Genomic DNA, 27,567 nt, shown 5'->3' with positions numbered 1-27,567 from the left:
TAAATTAACAGTTTGGGCTTTTAATACGTCATTACCAAACCCAATTAGTTTGTTCACCAACATCACTCTGTATTTTAGAGTAAAATATGTAAATTAACAGTTTGGCCTTTTACAATAAATGTGTACCATTTACACTTTCATAGACCATCACGTGCTCGCACAAATTACACACTTGATTAAGGATAAAGCTAATTTGGCGCCAAATCCATAAATAAAATTTACCCATAATGTTTTCATTAACTACACCCATTCGGAGCAAACCCGACCCGCCCGGCCGCACCATCGTACACAACTTCCAGCGTTTGCTGCTGAACGTTCCCAAAGATAGCAGCGTTATTATCATCGCTATTCCCTGCAAACGCCAAACAAACCTTCGACATCTTAAACGCGTACAAAACCCCTTTCGAGCCAAGCTCCACCACGGCCCCACCATTGAAGTAAAACGACACCGTCGGGATCGTCACCGTTTTAAACCCGGTGAGATCAAAACACGTGTCCAAGATCGAGACTCCCGACGCATTCTTGTACTGCGACATCTTCGCCTTGAACGCGCCTCGCAGCGCCGCGTAGGCCTTCGGCGGGAGGCGAGAGATGACGGTACCGGAATCGATCAGAGCTCCCGGAGTGGAGAACACCGTCGGAGGAATCGCCAGTTTCTGACCGCCGACGGAGATTCCGACGATGTCGAGACCGTAGAAGGATGTGCCGTCGGTGATCGTGGAGATCGGAGTGAATTTAACGGATCTGGAGACTCCGGCGGATCCGAAGGTGAGATGACCGGTGTAGCTAGCGGAAGAAGGGAGGCAGTAGGAGAAGATCTTGTTGTAGGTCGCCGCCGTCTGCGACGGGAAAGAGAGCTTGTCACGGCCAAGGCCGAGAAGTCCGGCGACTCCGGTGAAGAGTCCTTGGTTGTTCTCACCGCAGCCGAAGTTAACGCCGTCGAATACGTTAGAAGCCGTTAGAGTAAACTTTTCTTTAGCGAGAAAGCCAACGGAGAATGATTGATCGCCGTATTGAATACCGTAGACGCAGTTCGAAGCCGAGCATGTTCCGGAATTACCTAACCGGAAACGGTTAACATAACCGGATCAGAAATCTTAAACCGGATTTACAATAATTGAGAAAAAGAAAAAACCTGTAGCGGAAGAGAGTGAGCTACACTCAGCCGATGAGCAAGACACGTTGTGGTATGAGGAAGAGGAAGACGGGTTAAAGATTGGTTCCTTTTGGGAATAGCAAGTTCGAACACATGGCTCGCATTGAATCCACGTCAGGTCGCTTCCTGTGTCGAAGATCAGAGACAGATCGTGTTTCGGTGTTCCGATTCCGAGGGTTACGACGAAGTTTCCTGAACCGTAGGTGCTTCCGTCTTTAGCAGGTAGATCCGTTGACTTGCTTTGCCTGACTCGATCTGTGAGCTTCTTCGATAGTTTCGAATGTATCGAGTTGACGCGCGCTTGGTCCAGTCTAAGAATCTCGGCATGGTCTGGATTCTTGGCTTTTGCATTGGTTATACGCGAGCACGTGCCGTGTCTGTGCGTCACGTGCAGTGAGGACTTTGTACTGGAAGCTGAGTAGATAAGTTCACGTTAGAAACAGCAATAAAATGCCCACAGATTCTGTTAAAAAATAAACATTATTTTGTGGTTGTTGATGTATTTTAATTTATTATTCATATATTATCAAACAATGTAAAATAGAAAAATTTCTTGTAATATTATCAACTATTGGAGTCTAAAACATAGTTTGTATTCATATTAACTCACTAATTAACTAGCTAGGCAGCTAGCAAAATGTTAATCACAGCTATATGTTTGTCAAGCAATAAACATCTAACTATATCACTTTCTATTATCATGTGATGGTAATGTTAATGCAAAAATTTGGTCTTACTTGTAACTTAATTAATACTTAACAACTAAAGTATACGTCTATATGATCTTTACATAATAAGGACACCAATAACGTAAGTACATAAAAGGACTAAATAACATATATATAGTACGCTATATGCTATATTCATCTATCTTATGTATATAACTAGAATTCATCAGAAATTGAATTGGCCAAGGGAATATTTACCTCTTGTAGAAAGAACACAAGGTGATGACGATGAAGGGAAGAGAGAGCTGAGTTGGATAGTATGAGAATCAATCGCCCTCCTCTGTTTTTCTTGAGCTCCCTCGCTACAGTCCCAGTTGAGACATACACAAAGGATTATTATGATATTCATCCTATTAAAGCTCATTTTTGCTCTCTTCTTCTCCCTCACGTTATTAGAAGTGTCACTCAATATCATGATAATGGCCGGTCCTTTATAGCCACTCTTCTTTGCTCATGAAAGTCTCTAGTGGAGGTTGCTAAACGTAAGAAGCAATCCACTCATCCAAATATATCTTCATTTTGGGGACCCTATTCCATTTGTTTCATTATCCAGTCAGATAGCGACACATCAGCTGGCAAAGGAGTATTATTGTTATTTTATGTGTTTTCTTCTCTCTTTCACACACCGATTTTAGCACGATCAAAGGGGAATAAAAGGAAATTTATTCCACTCAACTATTCATTAAGTTGTGTATCAAGGTGTCAAATTATGCATGGCTGTGAGATGCTTATAAATTAGTTTGTGACATAAACTAAAGTTTCAATTATTTTAAATGTTCAATGATAACACATGTATGCAATTTGCTCATTAACTAATGCGTGATTGTAGTTTTCATTTGCCCATATAATGAATATTAGTCTCATTAAATGCAAACAATAATTAAGGTTGCTTTTACATTCAATGGATTTAAAGTAATGAAGTAGTAGTATCCAACAAAAAGAAAACAGTTTATTCAGGCGATCATTTCACATTCTATCGCTTGATTCTAGCTAACTTATACATGTGAGTAACATACCTTTTTTTGGGCAACCGTGAGTAACATACCATATGCTTGTAATTAATTGGGAACAAAGGTGTTGCTTCACGTAATCAATCTCAGCGATATTAATTATACTATAATCTTTAATAACCATTTGATAGATTAAATAGTCTTTACATGAACGTGTATAACGAACAATAGTTTAATTAATTTACCGTAAAGTATTTGTGAAGTTAGACGACAGTAACTGAATTACATATAATTCACTTCTTAATTAAATCATGCATATATAGCTGTCAAAAAGTTGAATCCACTTTATTCAAATTTGCAATTTCTTAGAAAGAAGATGACTAGATGCGGTCAGCTGATTGTAATTTGGAACCGAAAACATCCATGTATGATTGAGATGATAAGTCCACAAGAACATCAATTAAGTGCATGTGTGGGCCTCGTTGTGTTTTGCGGAAATTAATAGTACTAATATGATAAGTATAATGATTTACGAGTGGGAACTAAAGATAAAGATTCTTCATAAAGAATCTTAATGTAAAGGAAGTGGGAGAAAGCTGGAATCTGAATCATAATTTCTAGAAACTTAGAAAGTGACTAATCGCTTAATTATATGCCTTTCGGAAGCTCGAGAGCCGTTCACAGAAAGTTCAACATTCTCCACGTTGACCGTTCACAGAAATTCAACGGTTATACAAATTTGCCATTCACAGAAACTGTTTTTTGGTGTGTTACATACATTCATATCGAAAATGGAACATATATACAAGAACTTCCTAGAATGATTCAAATTAATTAAGAAATGCCTAGAATGATTCATAAAAATTTAAAATTACCAAAAATATTTTATGGCCGAAAATGCCCTTCTCCATAGTCATGATGAAAAAAGAATATTACAAAAATGCCATTTTAATTTATTTAGAAAATTCCGGCGGCAGATTTATCTAACGAAAAAAAAATCTATCGAAATATAAATCTATTAATTTAAACTGCTATTGAATTTATATATGCTAAGTATTTGGTGGCAGACTTTTGTGTTACGACAGATGTTTTTAAGATGGCAGATTTGTATGTCTGATTTAAGGGTGTCGATAGATTTATCTATTTTAGTCTGTCGAATGTATTAACCGTTTTTTTTGTAATCGTCAGTTTTTTTCCGGAGTAGATAGAGTTTTCAGACAGATATGTTTATCGGTATTAGACTTAAGTTTTTATGACATATTTGTTTACCCGATTTAAATTTGCAATCGACTTTTGTATCTATTTGGTGGCCGATTTTAGAAATTGTCGTCTTTGACGGCAGACTTTTGAAATTTTTTTTAATTACTAGAGTGGAACAAAATCCGAATTTCCAGCTAAATTCCCATAGTTTCCGATTTAATTTAAATTGGATTCCGGTTTAGATTTTCTGGATTGGGTTTTAATTAATTTAAAATTTTGGTTTAGATTTATTTTCGGTTTAAATTAATTTAAACCAATTTTGAACCTAAGTTTAGGTTTAAGAGTATTACGGCCACATTTTTCCAAATTAGGTTTTACGTTCTTTGGTTCTTTGTCGTCTTCTTCCTCTTACTTTCATGGTGATTTACAACTGCATCTTTTAATTCATATTGAGTGGAGAGTTATGGAACACATAATTCTCGTTTCTGGGAAGTGGAAAGTTCAGAAAACTAAGTGGTTATCTGACGTAGATAATGAGCGAGGAAGCATATTGGTTGCTGCGAATGAAGACACTCGACTTGAGGATTTTGTGAAAATCATACTTGAGGATTACGGAGTTGATTTTGCAGAAAACGACGTGGAATTGCGGTACCTTTTGCCAAAGCAGAATCAACACAAACAAAGCATCGATACACCACCTGTGAAAATAGGAAACGATAGGCAGTTTTATGCATTCTTGGGTCTCTGCAAAGTTGAAAACGTTCGACTATGTGTAGAGTTTAAAGTTAACAGAATTGGTGGGAAAGGGGCTGTCGAATATCAGAAACAACCCATACAAGGAGATGAGCCATTGTGTGAAGACGAAGAAGATACAGACGAAGAGGGTGATCGATTCGATTACTGTGATGATTCTGATGGAGCAACATCTGATGATGAAAACTTTACTACATACGGGATTCCACCAGACCATGTAGAAGAGGTCCAGGGATCTTCTACAAATATGATTTCTGCAAGAGTAGTTAAGACACAAGAAAGAGAGCCTCCGATGAGTATATCTGATTTGCGGTCATTCAAATTTGCAGTGGGACAGAATTTCGATTCCAAAGATGTATTGGAGACACGTCTGAAGATATGTTCAGTTGTCCAACGTTTCGATTTTGATGTGGATAAATCTACAAGGAATCTGTTTCGTGTAAAATGTTGGCTAGAAGGTTGTACGTGGAAGCTTAGAGCTTCACCAGTAGGTGAATCATCAAAGTTTACAATCCGAGTATATGTAGAGGAACATACCTGCTCCATAACAGAACGTTCATCTCGTTCCCGACAAGCTACTCCTGAAATTCTTGGACTCTTGTACAAAGACTATGTTGGTGGGGTTGGACCATCAATTTTGCCACGTCACGTTTCTAGTGCTATGAACCTGATCTTCGGAACAAGGGTCGACTACGTTTTTGCCTCAAATATACTTTCTTGTCTGACCTTTGCTTCCTTTTAAATGGGTTACTTTTTTTGTATATTGCAGATGGATTATTGGAAAGCGCGTCGTACACTTATAGCTGCTAGAGATCTCGTAATGGGTTCTTCAGAGAATGGATACCAAGAATTACCTACTTACCTGCACATGATTAGAATGTCAAATCCAGGGACTTTAACTCGACTGGAAGTTGATACAGAGAATATATTTAAGTACTTATTCCTTGTATTCGGCGCTAGCATTACTGGCTTTCCATATTTGAGGAAGGTGGTGGTGGTTGATGGAACATTTTTGCAAGGGAAATACAAAGGAACGCTTCTGATTGCAACGTCACAGGATGGTAATTTTTAAATCTTTCCAATTGCGTTTGCTGTGGTTGACACAGAGAATGATGAATCATGGACATGGTTTTCCGCCAACTCAGTCGTGTGATACCCGATGATGAAGGATTGGCATTAATCTCTGACAGGCACAAGTCAATAGGGAAAGCTATTGCAGTGGTCTCTCCATTGGCAAGTAGGGGCATTTGCACGTACCACTTATATAAAAATATCTTGTTACGATACAGAGGGCGTGATTTGTTTGGACTGGTAAAAAAAGCAGCCAACTCTTTTAGGTTAACTGACTTTCAAGCAACCTTTGAGACAATCAAAGAGTTAAATCCAGATTTGCATGCATATTTGGAACGTGCTGATGTACGTAAGTGGGCACGAGCTCATTTCAGAGGTGACAGATATAACCTCCTTACAAGTAACATAGCTGAATCCATAAACAAAGCTTTGTCAGGTGCTAGAAGCTTGCCAATTGTTCACCTTCTAGAGTCAATCCGACTAATGATGACACGCTGGTTTGCAACAAGAAAACATGACGCTGAGTTGATGAAAACCATTCTTACTCGTGGTGTAGAGAAAGTGTTGGAGGTAATATTTTTTAAATCAGGTTATGTGTTTCGTTAGAATATCTGCTAATATACTAAGCTTTAACATGTTGCAGGGCCGGATACCTATTGCTAATCTACTAAAGGTTCAAGCAATAGACATTCATCAGTCACAGGTGACAGGAGTCTCGTCTTTACATGTTGTAAATCTGACCGAGAAGAAATGTTCTTGCTGCCGATTTGATTTGGAGAAGCTACCATGTGCTCATGCTATAGCTGCCGCTGAAGCTAGAAAGATATCACGTATATCACTTTGCCACCATTACTATCGGAAGCAGTACCTATACAATGCATATTTCAATGTTGTTATGCCCAAAGATGATGCTGTTCCAATTCCAGAAGAAGTTGCAAAGCAAATCTGTTTACCACCTGATGTCCGTCAACCACCAGGAAGACCAAAAAAATCAAGACATAAATCTATTTTGGAGAAAGTTGCAGATAAAAAACGGCCAAGGAAGGAACACACATGTAGAATTTGTAACCAGATGGGACATAATTCTAAAACATGTCCTCTTAAGTGATGAGTATTCGATCTAGTTTCAGGCTTTGGTCATTAGATTTCATTTACGCTGGTGCTACATTTAGTGGTATACTCTTTGGTGTTGCAATACATTTACACTTTGGTCTTTGGTGATACATTACTTTTCATTTACTTTGGTCTTTGGTATACTGTTTGGTGTTGCAATACGTCTTGTGATCGTAAGAAAACATTCAGTTTGAAACGTTAAATCTACTACTCCAAGTACAAAAATAGGAGTGATCAAAGCAACCACCAAATCATACTACTAAAGAGTATTTAAATAAAACCATCCAAGTTAAATCTACTACTCCAAGTACTAAAATAAAACATCCATGATACACGTCCTACAACATTATAATTGGTCAAAGCAACCAGTAAATCATCCTTCTGCACCAACCTCGGCCACCTCTTCATAGATCTCCGCTGCCAACTTCATTCTTTGTTCCGGTATGATCGTATCACTCAAGCCCTGAAAAGTACATCCAATAGCAAGACATTCAATGTACTTCAAAGAGTACACACCACAATCTCCTGGGTCATCGTTCCGGGGGGCATCCTTGTGCCTACGTAAGGCGAACTGCTGCTCAGTCTTCTTCCTTTCCGAATTTGGAGGCAGCATCTTGTTAAGCACCAGTGGAATCATTTTCATGAATGGCCTGCACTCCTCCGTCAGCTCCTTATGTTCCTTCACCACACTCGGAATACTATCATATACATGGATTGTCGACTTCCGTAAATCAATGCGTAGAGCAACCCAATGGTCTCCGTTAACATGGTCTCAGAGGAACAAGGTGTCGACATCTTCATACCACTTCTTCCCGGTCACAAACTGTTCCGGGTATTCTCCATTGAAAGCCTTGATGTACATATCTGACACCTCAATCTTCTTCTTGTCCTGTTTTTCGAAGTCATTAACCCATGACTTCATGAACCACCGATCTAGAAATGCAACTCGAAAGGAAGAATATGGAGATGTGGATTGCATGGAACGTCTGTGAAACATGAGCATCGTTGCGGCAATGTGCTGTAACAATGAAAATAATTACTTAAAATCTGTAAGCCATTACTCTTGTGAAGCCGATAATCAGTTTAGAAAACTCACCGAGTCAGACAGCCAGCCGTACTTATCTGTTGGCCACGCATCTCTTGGCACCATTATCTTTAAGTAAAACTGAGCGCAAAACTCACCATATCCAGATTCCTCTTGTTCCCTAAAACAGAGCATTCAAGCACCATATATATAAGAAGAAATAGGATGGAAGAGAATATTAGAGGCAAGAGAAGACACTTACAAATCTCGCTTAACAAAGTCCATAACTTTCACCAATTTCTGTGACTCAACTTTAGCAAATGGGTCGTACGACACCGTAGATGGAGTGACACCAGTGATTATACGCTTGACAGTTGAGTTCCCTACAAACAGCCATAGTTGAGTCTTTGTCAAGTGGGGTTTTCGTCTGACCTTTACTTTCTCCAAAGTTGAAGCAAGTTCTTGCATCAGTTGTCTACACTTATCACTCTTTTCCCACACCAAATGATTCTTCCAATCTCCTGAAGAAATAGATTTGTCATTTAGTTCTGGGATGACAATTGCTTTCTCCTTCTTCACTTTCTTCACTGGCACTTCAGCTTTCTTCCCTTTATTTTTCACATCACTGGTCTTACGCTCCTGCTTCACCATCGTCTTCTTTTTCTCCTTTTTAACAACACATTCGATTGGTAAACCATCTTGTGAATTTATCTTCTTCTGAAGCATCCATGACTGTGTAATAGAATACAAGTGTTAGTGATATTAACAAATTAACAGAGAAGATGAGTCTCAGAAAACATACCAATGACAGTGATATTAACAAATTAATAGAGAAGATGAGTCTCAGAAAACATACCAAGTCATTGCTAGAAGCATCATCCTCTTCTTGCACAATGGAGTTGTGATCATTGGAGTTAGCTACATCGATAGGAATGTTGACACCAGCCTTCTCTTTAAGATTCTTTACGTCTTCCACCAACATGGCAATCTTCATCATTACCTCATCCTTATATAAACCCACCATAGCATCCACTTTAGCTTGTATGGTTGCGTCCAGTTTCTCGCTAACCTTGTCAGCTACAGTAACATCTATTCCATCAATTTTTGCAGTCAGGTTCTTCACCGACTCAACCAACCCAAGTATGACGATGTTGTGAGCTACAACCTATAAGCAATTCACAGACCAAAAGAAAAATTAAGCCACTGGTCAGAAATATCACGTTCATTCAAAATGATAATTACATACCGTTTCTGATGTGTGGCAACCATTGACATGTTTTGTGTCCTTCTTTCGCTTAGTAGAAGGACCCACATCCATGGTATCTAGAACACAAGGTGGGTTCACGTGACTTTTTCTCTTTGTCGATTTCGTAGCAGGCATTACTTCCCAATACTTTTCATCAAGCTGACCTTTGAGGATGTCCTGAATCATGTTATCCAGCTCAGTATGTACTTTATTATCTTCCCACTTCGGATATCTATCCTCTATTGGCTTCTCAACCATGTGTCTCACACGAACCTGTGTAATATACATGATTAGTTAAAAAATAATTTAAATTTAATTACAGAAAATTAATACTTCTCTACATACCTTCTGATATGTTCTCTTTTCTTGGGCACAGAAATCTGAGAAGTTGATACGCGGACGAGATCCCCGCCATGACAGAAGAGGGACACCAGCACCTTCTCTCCGATTCCCAAATTTCTCTCCTAAACCAGGGACAAACTCAAAAACCCATATTAAGAGCGCATGAACACAGCCATGAAGTGTGTAACTCTTCTTTCCATCATAGGTGAGTACTTTAATAGACTCAAGAAGGCTGGTAAATCCTACACGGCCCCATGGATACCGTTGGAAAGCTGCTGGATCCATCACTCTTTTAGCACAATATAAAGGGATTCTGCTGTTGCTTGAAATTCCTAATATCCCAATGCATAGCAGACACAACAAACCTATCATCACTCGCTTCTCTCGAGACCAGTTTCTGCAAATACTCAGACACAACATCATCTCCGAAAGCTTCTAGCACCTTTTGAATGTTGGCCAAAAAACAACTATGGTTCATGCTCCTACTCTGAATTGGGGTTTTATCAACATCATACAGCCTTTTCGGATACTTTCTTGCACCCGAAGAAGAAGCCATACCTACAAAAAAAGAAGAAGCAATATTACTATCCGATGAAAACATCATACCCGAAAAGGAAACAATTTCAAACAATCAGATAGAATCTTTCACAAATCTCACGTTTTTTAATTAAATTGATTTGAAATTTGAAGTTTAGAAGAAATTGGGGATTAGGGTTCCAATTTTTTTACTTGGAATCAACTAATAAACAATAACAAAAACTCGAATAGCATAGATTAAAGACCCACGGATTAGAGTAAGCTGCAATTGAAGCGGATGTAACTGAGCCGAAATCGATTTTGGTTTGTCCATAAACAAGGAGACGGAGACGAAGGCGGATGTGACTGAGACAAAAACGATTTGGGTTTCTCGGGACGGAAAAGAGAGGGTCGGAGATGGAGATGACGGAGACGAGGAGAGGTTTTGTGACGGAAAAGAGAGGGTCGGAGATGGAGATGACGGAGACGACAAGGAGAGGGTTTGTGTTTCTGTCGTTGTCGAACCCCGACAAAAGATAAATTCTTTATTCCTTTTTTTTCAATTTTGGTATAATTATTAATAATGGCAAAATCATAAATTTCAATGTTCTGAAAGTTATTCTAGTAGTTTCAAATTTATAAGAGTTACTCTAGTTATTTCATGATTGTTTCTCATACAAGAAAGATAATATTGTGGTGGTACACTTATTAAAAAAAATTAAAGAGAGACCATTTAACAAAGAGTAATGTGGTTTTGTAACTGAAATTCCTTTTTGGATTTATACTTAGAAAATAGAAAGCTGATGGCTGATGTAGCAATAGTATCATGGGAACTTATTTCTTTTCCTTTACGTCCCACCATGGATTATGTTTTTATCCGATGAGTTTTCCACTAAGATAGAAATTTAATACGAATTTCCACTCATAGTTTATAGTGGGTTGATGTAAAGGGAGAAATGAAAGGAGTATTATCTTATGAGAATAAATTGATTCTAGGTTCATGTAAATATAATAACATTGGATGGTCTGTTGTTATAGTTAGTCTTTGCGTGTGCATAACTGCATATTGCAGCTATCTTCCTAGCGTCGAGAAGCTAAAACGCAGCGTGTTAATTTGGACCGACTAATTCATTCGCAGCGTGTTACTAGCGGCAAGCAATTAATTTCTTTGTTGGATAAAAACTGTCTCAGAAATATCGATTAAACCGAACCCGTACCGGTTTGGAAGCCAAACAGCTGCATGGGTTTGGGTTGTTAAAAGGCCCATTAGATAACGTCCTGCGTTGCGGAAAAGCCCATCCGAATAATAGCTGAATCCGTGTAAAAAGTAAGGTTCCGAATCCGACTTGAAGAAACGGGTTTGGACTTTGGACTGTGGGTGTGAAGGATTTTTGTTCTTCCTCTTCATTGTCAGTTTCAAAAACCAAAAAACTACATGCATCAGACTGGGTTTCATGGCTACCCCCTCCTCGAGTTGGTTACTGTACCAGAAGAAAAATCTTGTGTTCATTGACAATCCTATCATGAGGAGGAATATCCATGTGGATATTATCATGTTATGTTCTCCTTGTAGCATTTTCAAGACTCAAAAATATGAATTGTATTATTAGCTCTCAAGGGACCTCTTTCCCCAGTTTTTCTAATATGAATCACTAAAATTTTGCTCTTTATTTATTTTATATGTGTCACCATTGAAATTCTTAGTTTGTTCATCAACATCACTGTATTTGAGTAAAAATGTAAATTAACAGTTTGGTCTTTTACGATAAACGTGTATTATGTTATAAATTGAGAGAAGAAGCTAGAACAAAACCTTACCTTTGTTCTTATTATTCAGGTTTTTAAATAGCCATTGCAATACAACTGAAACAGAGTGGAGTGTTTCAACAGCTACTACTCCTACAAACTAGGAGCCTTGTTCAAACAACAAAAGACTTAAGCCTTGTTCGTTTGGTTGCCGCAGGTTTCAGCGTCAGCGGCAGCGGCGGCGGCAGCGTCAATGAAGACAGTTGTTGTTCGTTTCGCAGACGCTGACGCTGCCGCATATTATATCACGACCGCAGGTTTTATCGGCGTCAGCCGCAGGACGCGGTGTTCGGACGCGGCGTCAGACGCAGCTTCCTGCGTCAACGAAACGAACAAGAATTGACGCAAAATGTTGACGCTGCCGCTGCCGCCGCCGCCGGTACTTGCGGCAACCAAACGAAAAGCCTTTTAGTCAAATAAACTAACATTTTACACTTCAAAGACCATTACGTGGATTTTTTTTTTTTTTTTTTGAAAAGACCATTACGTGGACTTTCTCACACAAATTACACACTTGATTAATAAAACAAATTTGGCGCCAAATCCGTAAATAAAAATATACCCAGGCCCGGTGCCTCAGTTGGAGAAAATGAAGCTTTCGCCTAGGGCATCAAATTTTTTTTAAAAAAAACAATAGGGCATCTTTTCATTAGTTAATGTTTTTAATTAAGGTATTTTGTTAATTGTATAATTTTAATCTAAATAATTAAAGATGTCTACATACATCGATTTAGATAAACTGAATATGGGTTTAGATGAAGTGGGTTTAGATGAAGTGAATTATACAAAGCTCATGATTGGTCTCGTGGTAACTTGATAACATTTTAACAGTTTTAGAGAATTTTCATCATTCTTTATGTCTATCTTTTAATAGCAATTAGAGGTAAATTTATTCCAATCCATCTATATATTTTTTATAAATAAAGATTGTTAATGCACTAAAAAATAAAATAAAAATTGATATTTTTTATTTTATAAATAGAAAAAGAAATAACAAATCCTTGTTTTTAATTGTTATAATTAGAGATTGTTATTTTAAGTAATACGTTGGAGTAAACTCTACTTTCATTATAGAATTCCTCTATTTATAGGTAAACTAGTCTTAATAGTTAAATAATCAAATTAAAATTACTAACAATGGAGTAATGAAATTATGGTTTGCTCAAAAAAAAATTACTAACAATGGATAATGCTAAAGATATAAAATTTAAAATAATAAATTCAAGAAAATTATTAAAATTAAAATTTAGTTTGTTAGTTTTTATTACTTTTGTAATGCAATGATAGTATTTAATATAGTAATTAAAAAACTGAGGCATTTTATTTCAAACTGCTTACATTAGTCGTGGGTGTTCGCACGGCTCTGAATATACCCACCTGTCAGTTACAACCATTTGGAGCAAACCCGACCCGTCCACCCACACCGTCGTACACAACTTCCAACGTTTGCTGCTGAGCGCTCCCGAAGATGGCAGCTTTACCGTCATCGTCATTCCCTGCAAACGCCAAACAATAATACGACGTGGTAGGCGAGTATAAAATCCCTGTCGGCTCAAGGTCCACGACGACGCCACCGCTGAAGGTAAACGACACCCTCGGGAGCGTCACCGTCTCAAACCCGGTGAAATCAAAGCACGTGTCCAAGATCAAGAAGCCCGCCGCGGTCGGATACTGCGACATCTCCGCCACAAACGCGCTTCGCAGCGCCGCGTAGGCTTTCGGCGGGAGACGAGAAACGACGGTTCCGGAATCGATCAGAGCTCCCGGAGTAGAGAACACGGATGGAGGAATCTCCAGTTTCTGACCGCCAATATAATAATCAGCAGGAAAAAAAAAACTGTCAAATAAGCTACGACAATATAATAATAAACTAAATTTATTAAAATTTCTATAGTATCTTTTAATAAATTTATTCTCCATCTTTTAGTTAATTTAGTTTATTAATAAAATTTATTAATGAGAAATTCCATATGATAGTACTTTTTAAGTTTTTGTTACAAAAATAGCTCTAAGAAAGAAAATAACCAAAATAGTCCGTAGGATATTACTTTTTAAGTTTTTGTTTATTTTTTATTTTTTTAATACATTTTTATCATTTAATAAAACTTATTTTGGTCATTTTATTTATTGAAGTTTATTTTTGTGATAAAAACTTAAAAAAGACTATCGTAGGGAATTTCTCATTAATAAATTTAGTTTATTAATAATAAAATAAATTAACTAAAAATGGAAAATAAATTTATTAAAAGATACTATAGAAATTTTGTTAATAAATTAAAATTATACAAAATTATTAATATTTTATAGAAATAAATATATAGAACAAATATTTACAACATATTTACTATAAGTATAACTTAAATTCATAATATTTTTTATTAATTTATGAAGTATAAAAGGCAATTTCTAAAAGAGAAAAAAAAAAATAGCACTAAATCAAGTTTTTGTTCCCAAACTAGCATTCAAGGTCAAAAGTCACAAAAATAGCACTTAATGTTTTATCAAAAGTCACAAACTTAAGGTTTAGAGTTAAAGGATGGGGTTTACGATTTAGGGTTTAGGGTTTAGAGTTTAGGGTTTAGGGTTTAGGGTTTAGAGTTTAGGGTTTAGGGTTTAGGGTTTAGAGTTTAGGGTTTAGGGTTTAGGGTTTAGAGTTTAGGGTTTAGGGTTTAGGGTTTAGAGTTTAGGGTTTAGGGTTTAGGGTTTAGGGTTGAGAAATGAGGTTTTGGGGATAAGATTTCAAATTTTGAAAAATAAAAAAATTAAAATTTTCAAAGAATAAACTTAGAAAGATGCTATTTTGGTCATTTTAGTTTTGGAGTGTTATTTTTGTGATATAAAGTTTGAAATGTGTTATTTTGGAGATTTGCCCTTTCTAAAATTTAGTTTATTATTATAATAAAGTTTATGTATATTTAAAAAAAAAAACGGAAAACCGAACCTGTAGCAGAAGAGAGAGAACTACACTCCGCCGATTCATGTAACATGAGTTGTATATACATGTCTTACTGCTCATGAACTTAATTAATGCATGATTGTGATCTTTATTATGATACGATTGTGATCTTGCATGTAACATGAGTTGTATATAGGTCTCTTACTCCTCATGCACTTAATTAATGCATGATTGTGATCTTCTATTGCAATTAGTCAATTCATAATTAAGTCTTCTATTGCTAAGAAGACTAATTATTCAATAATTAAGGTTGCTTCAAATTCAAAGGATGTAGTAGAGTAATGAATTAGTAGTAGTAGTAGTAGTAGTATCCAACAAAATGAAAGGAGTGACTTCAGGCAATTAATTTACATCCTATCACTTGATTCAAGCTACCTTATGCGTATATACATGTGAATAACAAACCATATGCTTGTATTAATTGGGGAAACAGGCTTCACAAGATTTATGAAGTTATCTCCATGGCTGATGCATTTCCCTTTGTTGATTGCTGACTCTTTTGTTTAGCCAAAGATTTTGAAGCATTTTACTTTGATTGATTAAAGGTTTCTGTGCAACATATTTCAAAGCCAGTTTTTAATGATTAGATTTCCTTTTTTTAATAACAATACTAGTGTTCAAGGTTAACACACATACAAGGACCACAACATCATATTCTTTGAATGCATATAACATATTGTTACATTAGGAAATTATTACATCAAAAGGGTAATAATAATGTTTTGAGTAGCCTCTCTTAAGTTTTAATATGTTCTTCAAATGATGGTTCTTATTTATCTGCCTCCACTGGCAAGTTTCTTGAGATGGTGAAACGCCTTGTGCTTAATCCACTGCCTGTCATATGGCATATAAGCATTCATCGAATTTTCATAGCTGCATAAGAAACCAGTGTGGATTTGTTAGAATCATTGTAACATATAACCACCAAATACTTAAGATTCTCAACTAGTACTTTTAACCATCAAGGTAGAAACGAGCTTTTTAGTATCAACTACTAAAGTATCAAAGCATTTTTATCAGAATCCTAATGATGTCTCTGTACAGGTACTTTCAAGAGCTCAAGCGACTGGATTCAAGAAGAGTTTCAACTCTTAAGCAAACTAACGGTAGAGACATGGACCTTTCAGTAAACTGATGGGAGAAAATGAAGAAAAGCATCAAAGAGAGAGGGAGAGAGACTTACACCATAGCGCTCAGGTCAGTAAGACCATCGATAAAATTGTAAAGATCAGCAATGTCATAACTAAGATTCCTGAGGGATGGGTTGATTTCTTTCAGCTTCCTTTCGTATAAGCCGCAGATACCTGTTCAAATGTCAGCATATATAAGGAAAACAATTAAAAAGGTACCAAGTAAAAACAAGTTATCTAACAACCGACAGAAACAGCTAACAGAAGTATACAAACTATCTGCTATACCATAAAGAAAAAGCCTCAGCATCATATCATAATTCATAACAACAGTTGTTATGAACTGAGGTGAAGTTAGCTATGAGCTAGTTTATTCGAATTAAAATAAGGGCAAATCTCCAAAATAACACATTTCTAAGTTTATATCACAAAAATAGCACTCAAAAACTAAAATGACCAAAATAGCACATTTCTAAGTTTATCCTTTGAAAATTTTAATTTTTTTATTTTTCAAAATTTGAAATCTTATCCCCAAAACCTCATTTCTCAACTCTAAACCCTAAACCCTAAACTCTAAACCCTACACCCTAAACCATAAACCCTAAAATCTAAACCCTAAACCCTAAACCCTAAATCCTAAACCCCACTCTTTAACTCTAAACCCTAAGTTTGTGACTTTTGATAAAACATTAAGTGTTATTTTTGTGACTTTTAAACTTGAGTATTAGTTTGGGAACGTAAACTTGATTTAGTGCTATTTTTGTCTTTTTCTCTTAAAATAATTTACCGTCGATAGCTTGGCCTATAGAATCATAGTCCATGAACGTCCTCGTAGCTCTGCTTGGTGAGTTTTGCAACAGGATGATTGTGTGCCTTCCGTTCTGATTATTTGCCTACGCAACGAATAGTAAGCTCAGCTTATAAGAACTGAGAGAATCAAAACAAAATCGATCTCACCAAGAAGACTATGCGAGGATTTCTACCCTATTGACTAAGGAATCAATTAAACTACAGTAAAAGGAACATCAGAGAAGAAATCGATTACCATCCTCAACTGGTAGTTTGACTCCGATAGCTCAACTGAAGACGAAGACAAAGATGACTAACTTATTCACTTGGTCACTGCTGAAGAGAGGAAAAAAGAAATATAATAAATACAAATACTTAGGGGGCAAAATCGTAAAATGATACAGAGTTTCTGTCTCTTAACACGTGACATCTGATGAAACAGTGTGTATTCCATTTATGATATGAAAACACGACAATCTGTTTCTAATAGCTAAGCAGCGTGTGTCCTCAGTAAATCCAAACGACACATGTTCTCTTCTAATTATGAGAAACGACATGTAGTTAGTTCTCTCTTCTGTACGATTGTACCAGTCCTCACACTACATATCCGTTCTAAGTTCCCACCATTACAGAAGCAAAAGATATAACATCATCCTCATCTAAATGTCATAAATTCACAATGTAGAACGAATGAATCACATATTCTCGCTACAAATGGCATGGAGAGATTTCTCAAAAAGTGTGTTATTAGACAAATCAAACAAAAATACAAATATTATATCGTTCACATAATAAAAAACCCCCTTTTGTTCTGCAACAAGAATAGACCTAAAAATGCAACAAAACCATTTTATAAAAAGAAACGTTTCCTTCTTTGTTCCTTCATCATCATCACCACCACCACCATCATCATCATCCTCTAATCGATCTTAACCGATGAATAGATGAGTCTTGTGAACCACAGACAAGCATAGAACCCAATTGTTCCCGTGAGCACAAAGAATGCGTATGATGCGATGAGCATGTACCCAAAGTAAAGCATCGCCGACACCAGTTTGGTGATCTGAAGCTTTGTGAAGAAGTAGAACGTCGCGTAGAGGAATAGATACAGAGCTGATGATCCTGATGTTAGGTAAGATCTCCACCACCAGAGGTAGTCCTCACTGCAGAGCTGGAAGTAGCAGAGTACTACTGTTATCTCGGCGCAAGTAACGATGAGGATCACAAAGACGAGGAAGAGGAAACCGAAGATGTAGTAGAACTGGTTGAGCCAGATGGATGTGAGGATGAAGAAGAGCTCGATGAAGACTGCACCGAAAGGCAGGATTCCTCCGATGAGGATTGAGAAAACCGGGTTCATGTACCAAGCTTGCTCTGGGATTTGCCTTGGGATTTTGTTGGTTTTCACAGGGTCATCAACCGCTGGTTTCTTGAACCCGAGGTAAGAGCCGACAAAGACGAGAGGAACCGAGATGCCGAACCAGAGGAAGATCAAGGCGAACATTGTTCCGAAGGGGACGGCACCAGATGACTTCTGCCCCCAGATGAGAGCGTTTAGGACAAAGAAGATGGATGAGACGACTGCAGGGAACAAGAAGGCTGTCCTGAAGGCGATTCTCTTCCACTCTGTTCCTTTGAACATTTTGTAGAGACGTGACGAAGCGTAACCAGCAAAAAGTCCCATGAAGACCCAGAGCAGAAGCATGGCCGTCATCAGACCACCCCTATTTGAAGGGGAGAGAAACCCGAGCATGGCGAAGATCATGGTGACGAGTACCATGCCTAAACATTGGACCCCTGTACCAACGTAGACGCAGAGGAGATCAGAATTGGTTGGAAGTCTGAAAACATCACCGTGGACAAGCTTCCACCCTGTCTCTTCTTGAGCTTCTTCTTGAGTCTCGAGCTCGTTGTATCGTGAAATATCACGGTAAAGGGTCCTCAGCATTATCATCGCCACCATACCAGACAGGAACAGGACGATCATGAGAGAATTAACAATGGAGAACCAGTGGATTTGGTTATCATTCATCAGAAGATAAGCATCCCATCTAGATGCCCATTTCACTTCACTTTCCTGAAAAGGAGCAGCAGCAGGCAAGCAGAAAATTATTAAGAAAAAGAACTCTATCGTATCTGTATAAGACGACAAATCACAAAGTACTTGCCTGGAAATCAACATCATAAGTGAAGATGATCTCCTTCTTTTGTTCAACTTCTTGAGGGGTAGACGAGCTAACGACCAGGCGCTTTTTGTGAGGATCACAGGTTGTCAGACGGGTCTTCTCACTCCACTCTCCATCGTATTCATGCTTAACACTACAAATCAAGGGAAAGACTATCAATCCTGAAAAACAGGGGGTGCCCCATGACATATTCAAATTATGGACAAGAAATACACCTGTAAGGTTTAACCTCAAATCCCACAATCCTTGCAGCATCAGTTTCTACATCTCTGTGATATCTGACTGTAAATGCCAAGTGATTGTGCATAAAGAACTTCTGCTCTTTGCTCTGTGTATACAAAACGCAATTTAGAAAAACGAACTACTTCACATACATTTGAAAATACTGCTAACAATCGAAACATACTTACCCCTTCATACTGGCCTTTAAGACCAACATGATAGCCAAGCTGATAAACAACAGCGGGAGAGCCCTGATCCACTCTTTCGATTGGAACCACAAGAGGAAGGTTGTCGAGTATCCTACCACACAAACAAGAAAAAGACTCGTAAGAAAACCGACAAAAGAAGAACATTATTCTCCATACAAACAAAAGTTACTATTTTTGGGTCTTACATGTTGACACGGTACTCATCATCAATCTTTTCTTTGAAGGCTTTTGCTGTCTTGGCATCAAGAGTGACCCGGCAGAGAATATTGCACATCTGCGCCTCCCGCATTTTAAACTGCAGTTGTTTCAAAATCCACAAAGGTTAGAGACAAAGTACAGAATGATATTTATAAATCAAAAATAGCAACAAAGACAAACCGAGTATGGGGCATTCTCAATCCGGTCACCACGAAGCACTTCTCCAAGATTCTCAGTACTATCAACAATCTTCTTAGGTTGGCAAAAGGGAAGAGAGTAATACGAGTACGGAAGCTGAGTCTTGATGGAGGTTAATTTATTCACTTTGACCTTCAGCTCATCACCCTGCAAACAAAAGATAAATCCCATAAAACACCCACCACATTTGGATATGATTCGATTCCCTAATCTTTTTTTTTTCTCAATCACTAACAGAAACAATCAAATCAATATAGCTCCTCTAAAGTGCCGACATTGTCCAGATCGAGAGACTGGCGAAAATCAAGCTAAACGTCGGTGCATCAGCACACCGACTCTCATTTTAAGTACTGACTAATCCTAAAGGCAATCAACACCATGGCAAGATCGAAAGCTCAGATCGAGGAGATCCAATTCAGATCTAGAAGCCTAGGAGCACAGATTCGAATTACCTTTTCGAAATCCTGAGGAGCGACCCCTGGGAGATAGAAAGAGTGAGCGGCACGGACGAAGAGCAGAAGAAGGAAGGCGATCGCGGATCTCTTAAGCTCCATACCCATGGCTGTTCCAAAAATGGAAAGAAAGAAGAATATGAGCAGATCTGAAGCTACGCTACGGTTTGTTTATACTCTTCGAGACGAAGACCCCGGACTAGTGTGATACATCCCGGTTTGTCTCTCCGGTTCGATCCTAATCAACCATTCATAGTTCGCCACGTCACTACTTATAAAGCCTCTCCCAAAGTTAGTGAAGCCTCTCCCCTAGTTAACCACTAATGGGCTTACATCGACGAGCCCACGGTATCATAAACCCATGCTTGGATAATTTTGCTAATCAATCCATCCTAGTACTAACAAGTAGTATTAGTTTTAGATCTGCCTTTGTTATGTTTTTTCTCAATATGATGGATTTTGAGAGATATTAAACATGATGATATTCCATAAAGAGATGGGAGTCTTTGGTTTTATTATCTTGCAGAGAGTAGCATAAAAAAGGGAAAGCACAAGAGCTTAGTCTTGGCAAGTTAACCAATTGAAACAGCAGCAGATTAAAAACAACAAACAAACATCAGACAACAACCAACCAAGACTCCATATATATACATCCATCTTATAGCTTTCGGAGATTCATCCAACCACCACACGCAAGGCTAGTAGCGTCTCTAGTAACCTCCCTGAATAAAGGCATTTAGGCGGTTGAGCTCCTCACGATGCTCAGTCACCACTGCACGGACCACGTCTCCAATGGACACCATTCCTATCATACCCTTGTCTTTGATCACTGGAATGTGCCTGATCCTGTTATCTGTACACAGAACAGTCACAAACCGAGTTTTGTTAATTAAACCCAAAAAGTCTGAATCTTTAATTGAGAAAGTATGTCTTTACCTGTCATCAGCTGCATAGCGACCAAGACCTTGGTCTCTGGTGTCACGGTGATAAGCTTATTCTGCAAGTACCAATTCACAGATCTATTCCAGCTCAATGCCCCCCCAAAAAAAACAATTAAATCATATGATTCCATACCTCTTCAGTCATAATGTCCCCTACTTTTGTTGATTTGGATGATCTGCCTTGCACTATGATCTTCCTCAGATAATCTAAAAGATACAGCAATGTCAAAAACAGATATAAATGGAACATAAAACATTCATAGACAGCCAAACTTCGTCTTACCTCTCTCTGTAATGATTCCAGCAAGAGATTGTTGCTCACCAGGTTTCACAACCACCAAGGCACCAACATTGTGTTGTGTCATCTAACCAAAACCAAAACCAAAAACACACATCAATCCCCCCAAAAAAAACACTTCCAAACCGATATGGCTCTATGGATTACTTACGGATTTAACAGCATCGTAAACAGAGTCATCAGTGGTACACCAAAGCCAAGATCCATCAGCGCTTTTGCCTTTGGCGTTCATAACATCAGAAATGGTTGTGCTCTCGAACCCATGCTCCTCCATACGAGCAGGCTGAGTGGACTCAGAGCGAGTAGACAACACGGAAGGCTGAATCGCCGGGTTGACCACACGGAGATGCTGCAGCAGAGATGATCTCACAACATTTCCACCGGACACAAACGAACGAATCACAGCTTGCATCTTGACCTAACATCAGATTCAAATCAATCAGCTAACAGATCTAAAAAGGGAAGCAACAGTAATCAAACTTAACAGCTAGAAGACGAATCTAATGAAAACTAGATCGAGAAAACAGAATGATTTGCATCAAAAGAAAGGTATAAGACGAGATGTTCAGAACCTGAGCTTGGAGAAAGAAACGGATCGGAGAGGGAAGCTTGAGAACCCTAGAGTAAAGGTAAGAGACAGGTGACGAGAGTTGAGTGGAGTGTTTCAAGGGGTTTCTTATGGATAATAATAAATAACCTTTTTCGATAGTGATTCACTGACGACTCTCTCCCCTTTATTATCCTTAAAAATATTTTATTAAAAATTAATGATCACAGTGCATTCAATTATTCTGGCATACTCTTGCACTATCAATAGGCCCACTTCCAAACTCTTAGACTCTCAGGCCCACTTTGATAGAGCCAGTTTTGGATTCGAGTGAATAATTTTGTTAGTTTTGGTAAATATCTAACAGAAAAATATAATATTCAGAAAAATATTTACAAATTTTCATCCCAAGAAGAACACATTGCAGGAATTGGCATGTCTTTCAATATCTCTTGCTCCACAGCAAATTGGAAAAATAAAGCATCCATTAAATAACATCATATTTATCCACAAAAATACAGACACTCTTTGTTGTGTAATAAAACTTGAAACACCAAATTTCTTACCTAGAGAGAGGGTACTGACGAGTTTGAGAGCTGGGGTTGATTCTAGAAGGTTGAGGAACGTGTTCAGAGACAATGCAAGCAATGTCTTTTCACCAAGAAGCTTCAGCCTCCTTCACATGAAGCCTTTTCTTAGCATTTTCCAATGCATTCTCCAGCTCATTTATCTTCTCTTCTTGTCTTATTTCTATTAGCTCATGTAGCCTCTTCTCTAACTCATAAGGACACACTCCTTGTTGTTCCTCCAATGGCCTTATTCCTCTTGAATCTTCACTCTTCTCTTGGTTGTGACCAATCTGAAGAAGCTCAAACTCGGCTTCAAGTTCTGCTTCAAGCTGATCCATGTCTCCTACAAAATCTTTTCCCTTTCCCTTAAATACATAATGTTTAAAAGAACCTTCAACTCCAACAGCCAAAGACGTCTCCATTAACTGTGGAGAGTAATAGTAATCACTAGAAGTTTCCACAACGTCACTCTGCTCTTGCTTCCCTGAGACAAACCGTTGTTGTTTTCGCCTCAAATCATCATTGTGATTTTGTAATAGCTTGTCTATTTCGTTCCTTAACTCAACAAACTCTTGATGTTTTCGCCTCATTTCATCGTTCTTGCATTCAAGAAGCTTCTCTATATTGTTACGTAGCTCGACTATCTTGTGAATCTCTTCTCTTCCAGTAGCAATCAGATGCAGCAAGTAACAACTCATCCCAATGCTGAACAAAAACTCCCTTCTTCGCAATTCTAAAAGACCGCAAAAAAAAATTACAGCTTTTGTTTAATTTGTTTTGCTAACTAATAAATTACAGTTAAGATACGAGTTTAACGCTGTTTTTTTATTGAGAACAAGTTTAACACTGTTTTGTTCATAATACACCGAAGGATTCAGGTGAGACAGTATATAAGATTGGAGTATTACCGGAATCGATCGTCCGTGGCGGCGAATCTGAAAGTTGGCCAACTCCATGATGATCATTTATGATCCTCTCGCAGTCACAGTCTCTTACACGTTCTTCGGCCATAGCCTTCTTCTTCTTCCCTTTGACCTTAACCGGCGAAGGAAACAACCGAGCCATGACTCTCCGCGGAGACAGATACTTGATCCTGATGCATCCTGCTCCCACTCCACCACCGCCGTCCATCGGGATTGAAGAAAGAGAGAGAAAGGGAGAGGGAGGAATGTATTAATGAGAATCACGAGGGAAACAGAGTGTTGTTTCGACTTCCATGCGCTTTTTGGGAATTTGGAGGGGAATTTTTGAATAGTTTGGAAACTCTTTTAATGCTATCTATCATATGACCTCTCCTTTTCTTCAATTAAAGTGTAAAGTTCAATTCACTACTATGTTTCTTGTGCTTGATACATAGTGTAATTCAATACTTTGAAGTTTGAACGAGTATAAAAAAGCAAACAAATCTTTAAAGTACAATTAATTAGGGTCAAAAGTAGGTTTGAAGATCCAAGGAGAAGAACTGACCAAATTGTTTAGCCATAAATAGCAATCTGAGTAATGTTTGACCAAAAGAAATGGCATTGTTGACCAATGTCGCTGGCAAAACACCACGATAAATTCGAGACAGGTTGTTGTTTGAATAATTTAACCTTCCTAAATCTGTCTCTTCTTGGCTAATTTCCGATAGCCCTGGCCATTTTACCTTGACCCAAAAACTTGAACCGGAACCGACCTAACACCGGTTCGGGTCAGATACGGGTAATACCATTTTATTCTACTGGGTCTTGTTGTGAAAGATTCGTGGGTTTTGGACCCGACCTGATCTGAATCCGAGATCCGATGGGGTACCCGAGCGAAATTTCTAGTATATGTTAAGTATACGTGGGTGTTTTATTATATTTTGGTATCACATATTTTTTTTTAGTTTTGGATTTAGAGTTTTCAGGTATAGTTTTGAGTTTCGGATAAAATTTTAGATTTTTAAAATTATAATTCGGTAATCAAATAAAATTTCACGTATTTTTCTTGTCTTTTTGTCAGATTTTAAGTAAAAATTCGGATATTTTAAATATTTTCATGTTTTTTGTGTTTTGGGTATTTTTTGAGCCGGATCCGACATGACCCGAACTCAACCCATCACAGATCTGAACCGAACAAGAACCAAGAAATTCTAATTACCATATTGGGTCCAACTAACTAAGACCGAACTGATCTGACATGAACCGAAACCAAACCGACAAATTCTAATTACCCTATTGGGCCTAATCTAGGACCTGAAGAATCCGTATCCGACAAGATTCGACCCAAACCCGACTCAGAGGACCCGAATGCTCAGGCTTATTTTCTTATGAAGAAACTGGAAAATTAATTTCGTGTTAACTTCCTGCCGGTTCTATGGCAAAGAAACCACGCGCATTTCGCTGCTTTTAAATCCGAAAAGGATGTTGGTTTACGCTATTTATAGGCCCATATGTTTAAAGGCCCAATATAAGAAACGCAGTCTCCGTCTCTCTGGAGTAAACTTGTTCATCTGATAGTATCTTCCGCAATGGCGAAAGAGGCATGAGAAGAAACGGATATGGCGGGAGTGATTAGGGTGAAGCATATGTTCCTATGCTCGTCGATTCTCGCTAGCAACAACAACATCAGCAAGGCTCTATCACGCCTCCCTCGGCGTGGTATCAATGTAACCGCGGGAAATCTCAGTTCCAGCGAGACGAAGAAGAAGGAGAAAGAGAGGAGGAAGAGGAGGAAAGAGATCGAGGTCGCGAGAGAGACGGCGGAAGCAGTGGTGAAAAAGGAGAAGAGGAGGACACGGTCTAGCAGAGAGTATGAGATCGGCGGCGACGGGGAAGCTCCGTCCTCGCACGTGCCGGTCATGCTCGGAGAAGTCATGGACGTTTTCTCCTCGGTTTGGTTGAGAAGCTTCGTGGATTGCACTCTTGGCGCAGCTGGTCACTCTTCTTCTGTAAGTTCCTCTTTCCAAATCAATTAGCTAAGAATCTTAAGATGGAATCAACTTCTTATGCTAAGTTTAGTGACTTGAGATTTTGAATTTGTGTTTTCAGATTATTCAAAGTCACTCTGAGTTGAATCATTTCGTTGGGATGGATGTGGATCCTGTGGCTCGGAAACTGGCTCATTTTCATATTGATTCTCTCATGCATCCAACTTTGAAGGCTTCTATTGTGTTGAAGAACTTTAAATATATTAAGTCTGCGGTTGCTGATACGCATCCGGAGCTGTTAGATGTAGGTGTTGATGGTATCCTTATGGACCTGGGAATGTCGTCTATGCAGGTACTTTGTGATTTCATAAAGAAACTGTGTGTGTGTTTCGTTTCCTCTTGCATTGTTGACACATTTGTTGAAAAATCTTTATCCGACAGGTAAACAATCCTGAAAGAGGGTTTAGTGTGCTTCAACAAGGACCTCTTGATATGCGCATGGATCCTCAGGTGAGTTATAATAGGCTAGTGAACGAAGCTCTGACCTCTCTGCCATAAAGTTTCTCCTTACATATTCGCTAACAATGTGACAGGCGAGTCTGACAGCGGAAGATATAGTGAACACTTGGCCAGAATCCGAACTAGGGAGGATTCTACGAGAATATGGGGAAGAAAGCAATTGGCATTCACTTCAAACCAGAATTGTTAAGGCTAGACTTACTGGTGGGTTACATTCTACTGGTGACTTGGTGGATCTCATTAGAAGGATGTCACCACCAAGCAGAGGTATATATAATATACATTGCTTCTAGTAATCTGTCTTTGATTTCTTGATTTGCATCTCAATGCGAGTTCCAGATAGTGTTCATAGTTATAAGATATGGTTTCCAGGTGCATAACAACACATCAATGAGTGGTCCAAAATAAGATCATGAAAACATTAGAGTTTTCACCGTATAGACAAAGGATAATCTTATTTTTGTCGTCCATTTGAAATGCTGCAGGAGGCAGACAGGGTTGGATAAAGACCGCAACACGTGTGTTTCAAGGACTAAGGATCGCAGTGAACGACGAACTCAAGACACTACAAAACGCACTCTACTCATCCTTCGATGTTCTCTCCCCAGGTGGGAGATTAGCAGTCATCTCCTTTCACAGTCTGGAGGATCGGGTAGTTAAACAAACATTCCTCGACATACTGGGGTTTCAAAGGGAGGAGACAAGCACAGAGATGAGCGTAAAACCAGAGAGACAAATCGAAGAAAGTATAGACAAGGAGCTAAAAGAGAAAGAAGCGTGGATCAAACAAACTGTAATCAGTTCGAAAGGAGTAATATTGACAAAGAGACCTATTACTCCTTCGGAGGAAGAGGAGAAACTGAATCGCAGAGCAAGGAGTGCTAAGCTAAGAGTGATTCAGAAGTTGTGAGTCATTGCTCCATAAAATGTTTCCCTTCTCTCTTATGGTTTTGTTAGTTCTTGTTTATCACTAGGCATGGGTGTTGGATTCGGTCAATTAATTCAAATTTTTTGTATTTTCGGTACTTTTCTTATAAGCTCATTCGGTTTTACTGACTTTTGAATCGGTTTTGGTTCGGTTTTTTTTGGATTGAGTTTGAATCTGATTATAATCAATGTCTAAAATTGTTTTAAAACACCAAAAAAATTGTGTAGAAAAATAGTTAAACTAAATAAACTAACTAAACTGTGTGTAAATAATAAATAAAAATTACAAATTTTATTAAAATATTTAAATTATTTTAGCATATTTAACTAATTTCTGATATTTTCGGATCGTAGTTCAAATTTTAGATCGGTTCAAATCGTACCCAAATCTGAAAATACATAGCTTTAAAGTTTAGTTCAGATATTTTTATATAACCATTTGGATCAAAAAAAAAAATTCTTCGATTCAGATTAGGTCCAGTTTAGGTCAGGATTTTAGTTTGGGATAAAAATGCCATGCATATATATCAAAGTAATCGAACCGATATGTACCAAAACAGAGATTTTTCCCGGTTCAATTCAAAATTATCGAACCATAGCGGTTTAAAATGCTTGATTCCTTTAACCATAC

At 38.1% G+C, this 27,567-nt stretch overlaps 7 protein-coding genes and 1 pseudogene across 7 annotated transcripts; 1 reads left to right on the top strand and 7 right to left on the bottom strand.

Moving 5' to 3' along the window:
* Positions 1–78: 78 nt before the first annotated feature.
* Positions 79–2,363, bottom strand: LOC106319013 (protein ASPARTIC PROTEASE IN GUARD CELL 2-like). The gene is made up of 3 exons (XM_013757209.1): positions 2,083–2,363; positions 1,136–1,570; positions 79–1,060 (listed from the first exon to the last, which is right to left on the bottom strand). Exons 1-3 carry the CDS (start codon positions 2,297–2,299, stop codon positions 237–239), a joined length of 1,476 nt encoding a protein of 491 aa, XP_013612663.1. The 5' UTR covers positions 2,300–2,363; the 3' UTR covers positions 79–236.
* Positions 2,364–7,344: 4,981 nt separating this feature from the next.
* LOC106315284 lies at positions 7,345–10,139 on the bottom strand (annotated as a pseudogene).
* A 3,145-nt stretch (positions 10,140–13,284) lies between these two features.
* Positions 13,285–14,244, bottom strand: LOC106315283 (protein ASPARTIC PROTEASE IN GUARD CELL 2-like). Its single transcript, XM_013753026.1, has 2 exons — positions 14,240–14,244; positions 13,285–13,742 (listed from the first exon to the last, which is right to left on the bottom strand). The coding sequence occupies exons 1-2, from the start codon at positions 14,242–14,244 to the stop codon at positions 13,286–13,288; spliced, it is 462 nt and encodes a 153-aa protein (XP_013608480.1). The 3' UTR covers position 13,285.
* Positions 14,245–15,462: 1,218 nt separating this feature from the next.
* Positions 15,463–17,107, bottom strand: LOC106316781 (enhancer of rudimentary homolog). Its single transcript, XM_013754651.1, has 4 exons — positions 17,037–17,107; positions 16,779–16,884; positions 16,045–16,165; positions 15,463–15,734 (listed from the first exon to the last, which is right to left on the bottom strand). Exons 1-4 carry the CDS (start codon positions 17,037–17,039, stop codon positions 15,635–15,637), a joined length of 330 nt encoding a protein of 109 aa, XP_013610105.1. The 5' UTR covers positions 17,040–17,107; the 3' UTR covers positions 15,463–15,634.
* A 375-nt stretch (positions 17,108–17,482) lies between these two features.
* On the bottom strand, positions 17,483–20,440 carry LOC106318663 (transmembrane 9 superfamily member 8). The gene is made up of 7 exons (XM_013756737.1): positions 20,246–20,440; positions 19,776–19,940; positions 19,583–19,692; positions 19,377–19,488; positions 19,182–19,294; positions 18,949–19,099; positions 17,483–18,857 (listed from the first exon to the last, which is right to left on the bottom strand). The coding sequence occupies exons 1-7, from the start codon at positions 20,351–20,353 to the stop codon at positions 17,700–17,702; spliced, it is 1,917 nt and encodes a 638-aa protein (XP_013612191.1). The 5' UTR covers positions 20,354–20,440; the 3' UTR covers positions 17,483–17,699.
* Positions 20,441–20,727: 287 nt separating this feature from the next.
* LOC106313281 (CBS domain-containing protein CBSX3, mitochondrial-like) lies at positions 20,728–22,237 on the bottom strand. The gene is made up of 6 exons (XM_013751051.1): positions 22,057–22,237; positions 21,636–21,902; positions 21,470–21,551; positions 21,320–21,393; positions 21,182–21,242; positions 20,728–21,098 (listed from the first exon to the last, which is right to left on the bottom strand). Exons 2-6 carry the CDS (start codon positions 21,894–21,896, stop codon positions 20,956–20,958), a joined length of 621 nt encoding a protein of 206 aa, XP_013606505.1. The 5' UTR covers positions 21,897–21,902; positions 22,057–22,237; the 3' UTR covers positions 20,728–20,955.
* A 449-nt stretch (positions 22,238–22,686) lies between these two features.
* Positions 22,687–23,731, bottom strand: LOC106317773 (protein POLAR LOCALIZATION DURING ASYMMETRIC DIVISION AND REDISTRIBUTION-like). Its single transcript, XM_013755546.1, has 2 exons — positions 23,509–23,731; positions 22,687–23,333 (listed from the first exon to the last, which is right to left on the bottom strand). The coding sequence occupies exons 1-2, from the start codon at positions 23,729–23,731 to the stop codon at positions 22,687–22,689; spliced, it is 870 nt and encodes a 289-aa protein (XP_013611000.1).
* A 1,390-nt stretch (positions 23,732–25,121) lies between these two features.
* LOC106317770 (ribosomal RNA small subunit methyltransferase H) lies at positions 25,122–27,034 on the top strand. Its single transcript, XM_013755544.1, has 5 exons — positions 25,122–25,511; positions 25,612–25,842; positions 25,932–26,000; positions 26,084–26,276; positions 26,495–27,034. Exons 1-5 carry the CDS (start codon positions 25,122–25,124, stop codon positions 26,917–26,919), a joined length of 1,308 nt encoding a protein of 435 aa, XP_013610998.1. The 3' UTR covers positions 26,920–27,034.
* The last annotated feature ends 533 nt before the right edge of the window (positions 27,035–27,567 follow it).

The sequence above is a fragment of the Brassica oleracea genome, chromosome C9, assembly GCF_000695525.1.
Source record: "Brassica oleracea var. oleracea cultivar TO1000 chromosome C9, BOL, whole genome shotgun sequence".
Lineage (NCBI taxonomy): Eukaryota > Viridiplantae > Streptophyta > Magnoliopsida > Brassicales > Brassicaceae > Brassica > Brassica oleracea.
Note: the sequence above shows the minus strand (reverse complement) of the source record. Positions and strands in the feature narration are given on the sequence as shown.

Excerpts from the sequence above, each read along its gene's own strand:
- LOC106316781 (XM_013754651.1), bottom strand. Across the intron at positions 16,166-16,778 it reads TATAGGCCAAGCTATCGACG|GTATCTGCGGCTTATACGAA; the intron begins GTAAATTATTTT and ends ACATTTGAACAG. Across the intron at positions 15,735-16,044 it reads ACTGACCTGAGCGCTATGGT|CTATGAAAATTCGATGAATG; the intron begins GTAAGTCTCTCT and ends TTTCTTATGCAG.
- LOC106317770 (XM_013755544.1), top strand. The coding sequence starts at position 25,122 with ATGGCGGGAGTGATTAGGGTGAAGCATATGTTCCTATGCTCGTCGATT. Across the intron at positions 25,512-25,611 it reads CAGCTGGTCACTCTTCTTCT|ATTATTCAAAGTCACTCTGA; the intron begins GTAAGTTCCTCT and ends TTGTGTTTTCAG. Across the intron at positions 26,001-26,083 it reads ATATGCGCATGGATCCTCAG|GCGAGTCTGACAGCGGAAGA; the intron begins GTGAGTTATAAT and ends ACAATGTGACAG.
- LOC106313281 (XM_013751051.1), bottom strand. The coding sequence starts at position 21,896 with ATGCAAGCTGTGATTCGTTCGTTTGTGTCCGGTGGAAATGTTGTGAGA. Across the intron at positions 21,552-21,635 it reads TTTACGATGCTGTTAAATCC|ATGACACAACACAATGTTGG; the intron begins GTAAGTAATCCA and ends GGTTTTGGTTAG. Across the intron at positions 21,099-21,181 it reads CGCTATGCAGCTGATGACAG|ATAACAGGATCAGGCACATT; the intron begins GTAAAGACATAC and ends TTCTGTGTACAG.
- LOC106318663 (XM_013756737.1), bottom strand. The coding sequence starts at position 20,353 with ATGGGTATGGAGCTTAAGAGATCCGCGATCGCCTTCCTTCTTCTGCTC. Across the intron at positions 19,489-19,582 it reads GATGAGTACCGTGTCAACAT|GATACTCGACAACCTTCCTC; the intron begins GTAAGACCCAAA and ends TTTGTGTGGTAG. Across the intron at positions 18,858-18,948 it reads CTTATGATGTTGATTTCCAG|GAAAGTGAAGTGAAATGGGC; the intron begins GCAAGTACTTTG and ends GCTCCTTTTCAG.
- LOC106319013 (XM_013757209.1), bottom strand. The coding sequence starts at position 2,299 with ATGATATTGAGTGACACTTCTAATAACGTGAGGGAGAAGAAGAGAGCA. Across the intron at positions 1,571-2,082 it reads TTGTGTTCTTTCTACAAGAG|CTTCCAGTACAAAGTCCTCA; the intron begins GTAAATATTCCC and ends TTATCTACTCAG. Across the intron at positions 1,061-1,135 it reads CTCACTCTCTTCCGCTACAG|GTAATTCCGGAACATGCTCG; the intron begins GTTTTTTCTTTT and ends GTTTCCGGTTAG.
- LOC106317773 (XM_013755546.1), bottom strand. The coding sequence starts at position 23,731 with ATGGACGGCGGTGGTGGAGTGGGAGCAGGATGCATCAGGATCAAGTAT. Across the intron at positions 23,334-23,508 it reads GCCACGGACGATCGATTCCG|AATTGCGAAGAAGGGAGTTT; the intron begins GTAATACTCCAA and ends GCGGTCTTTTAG.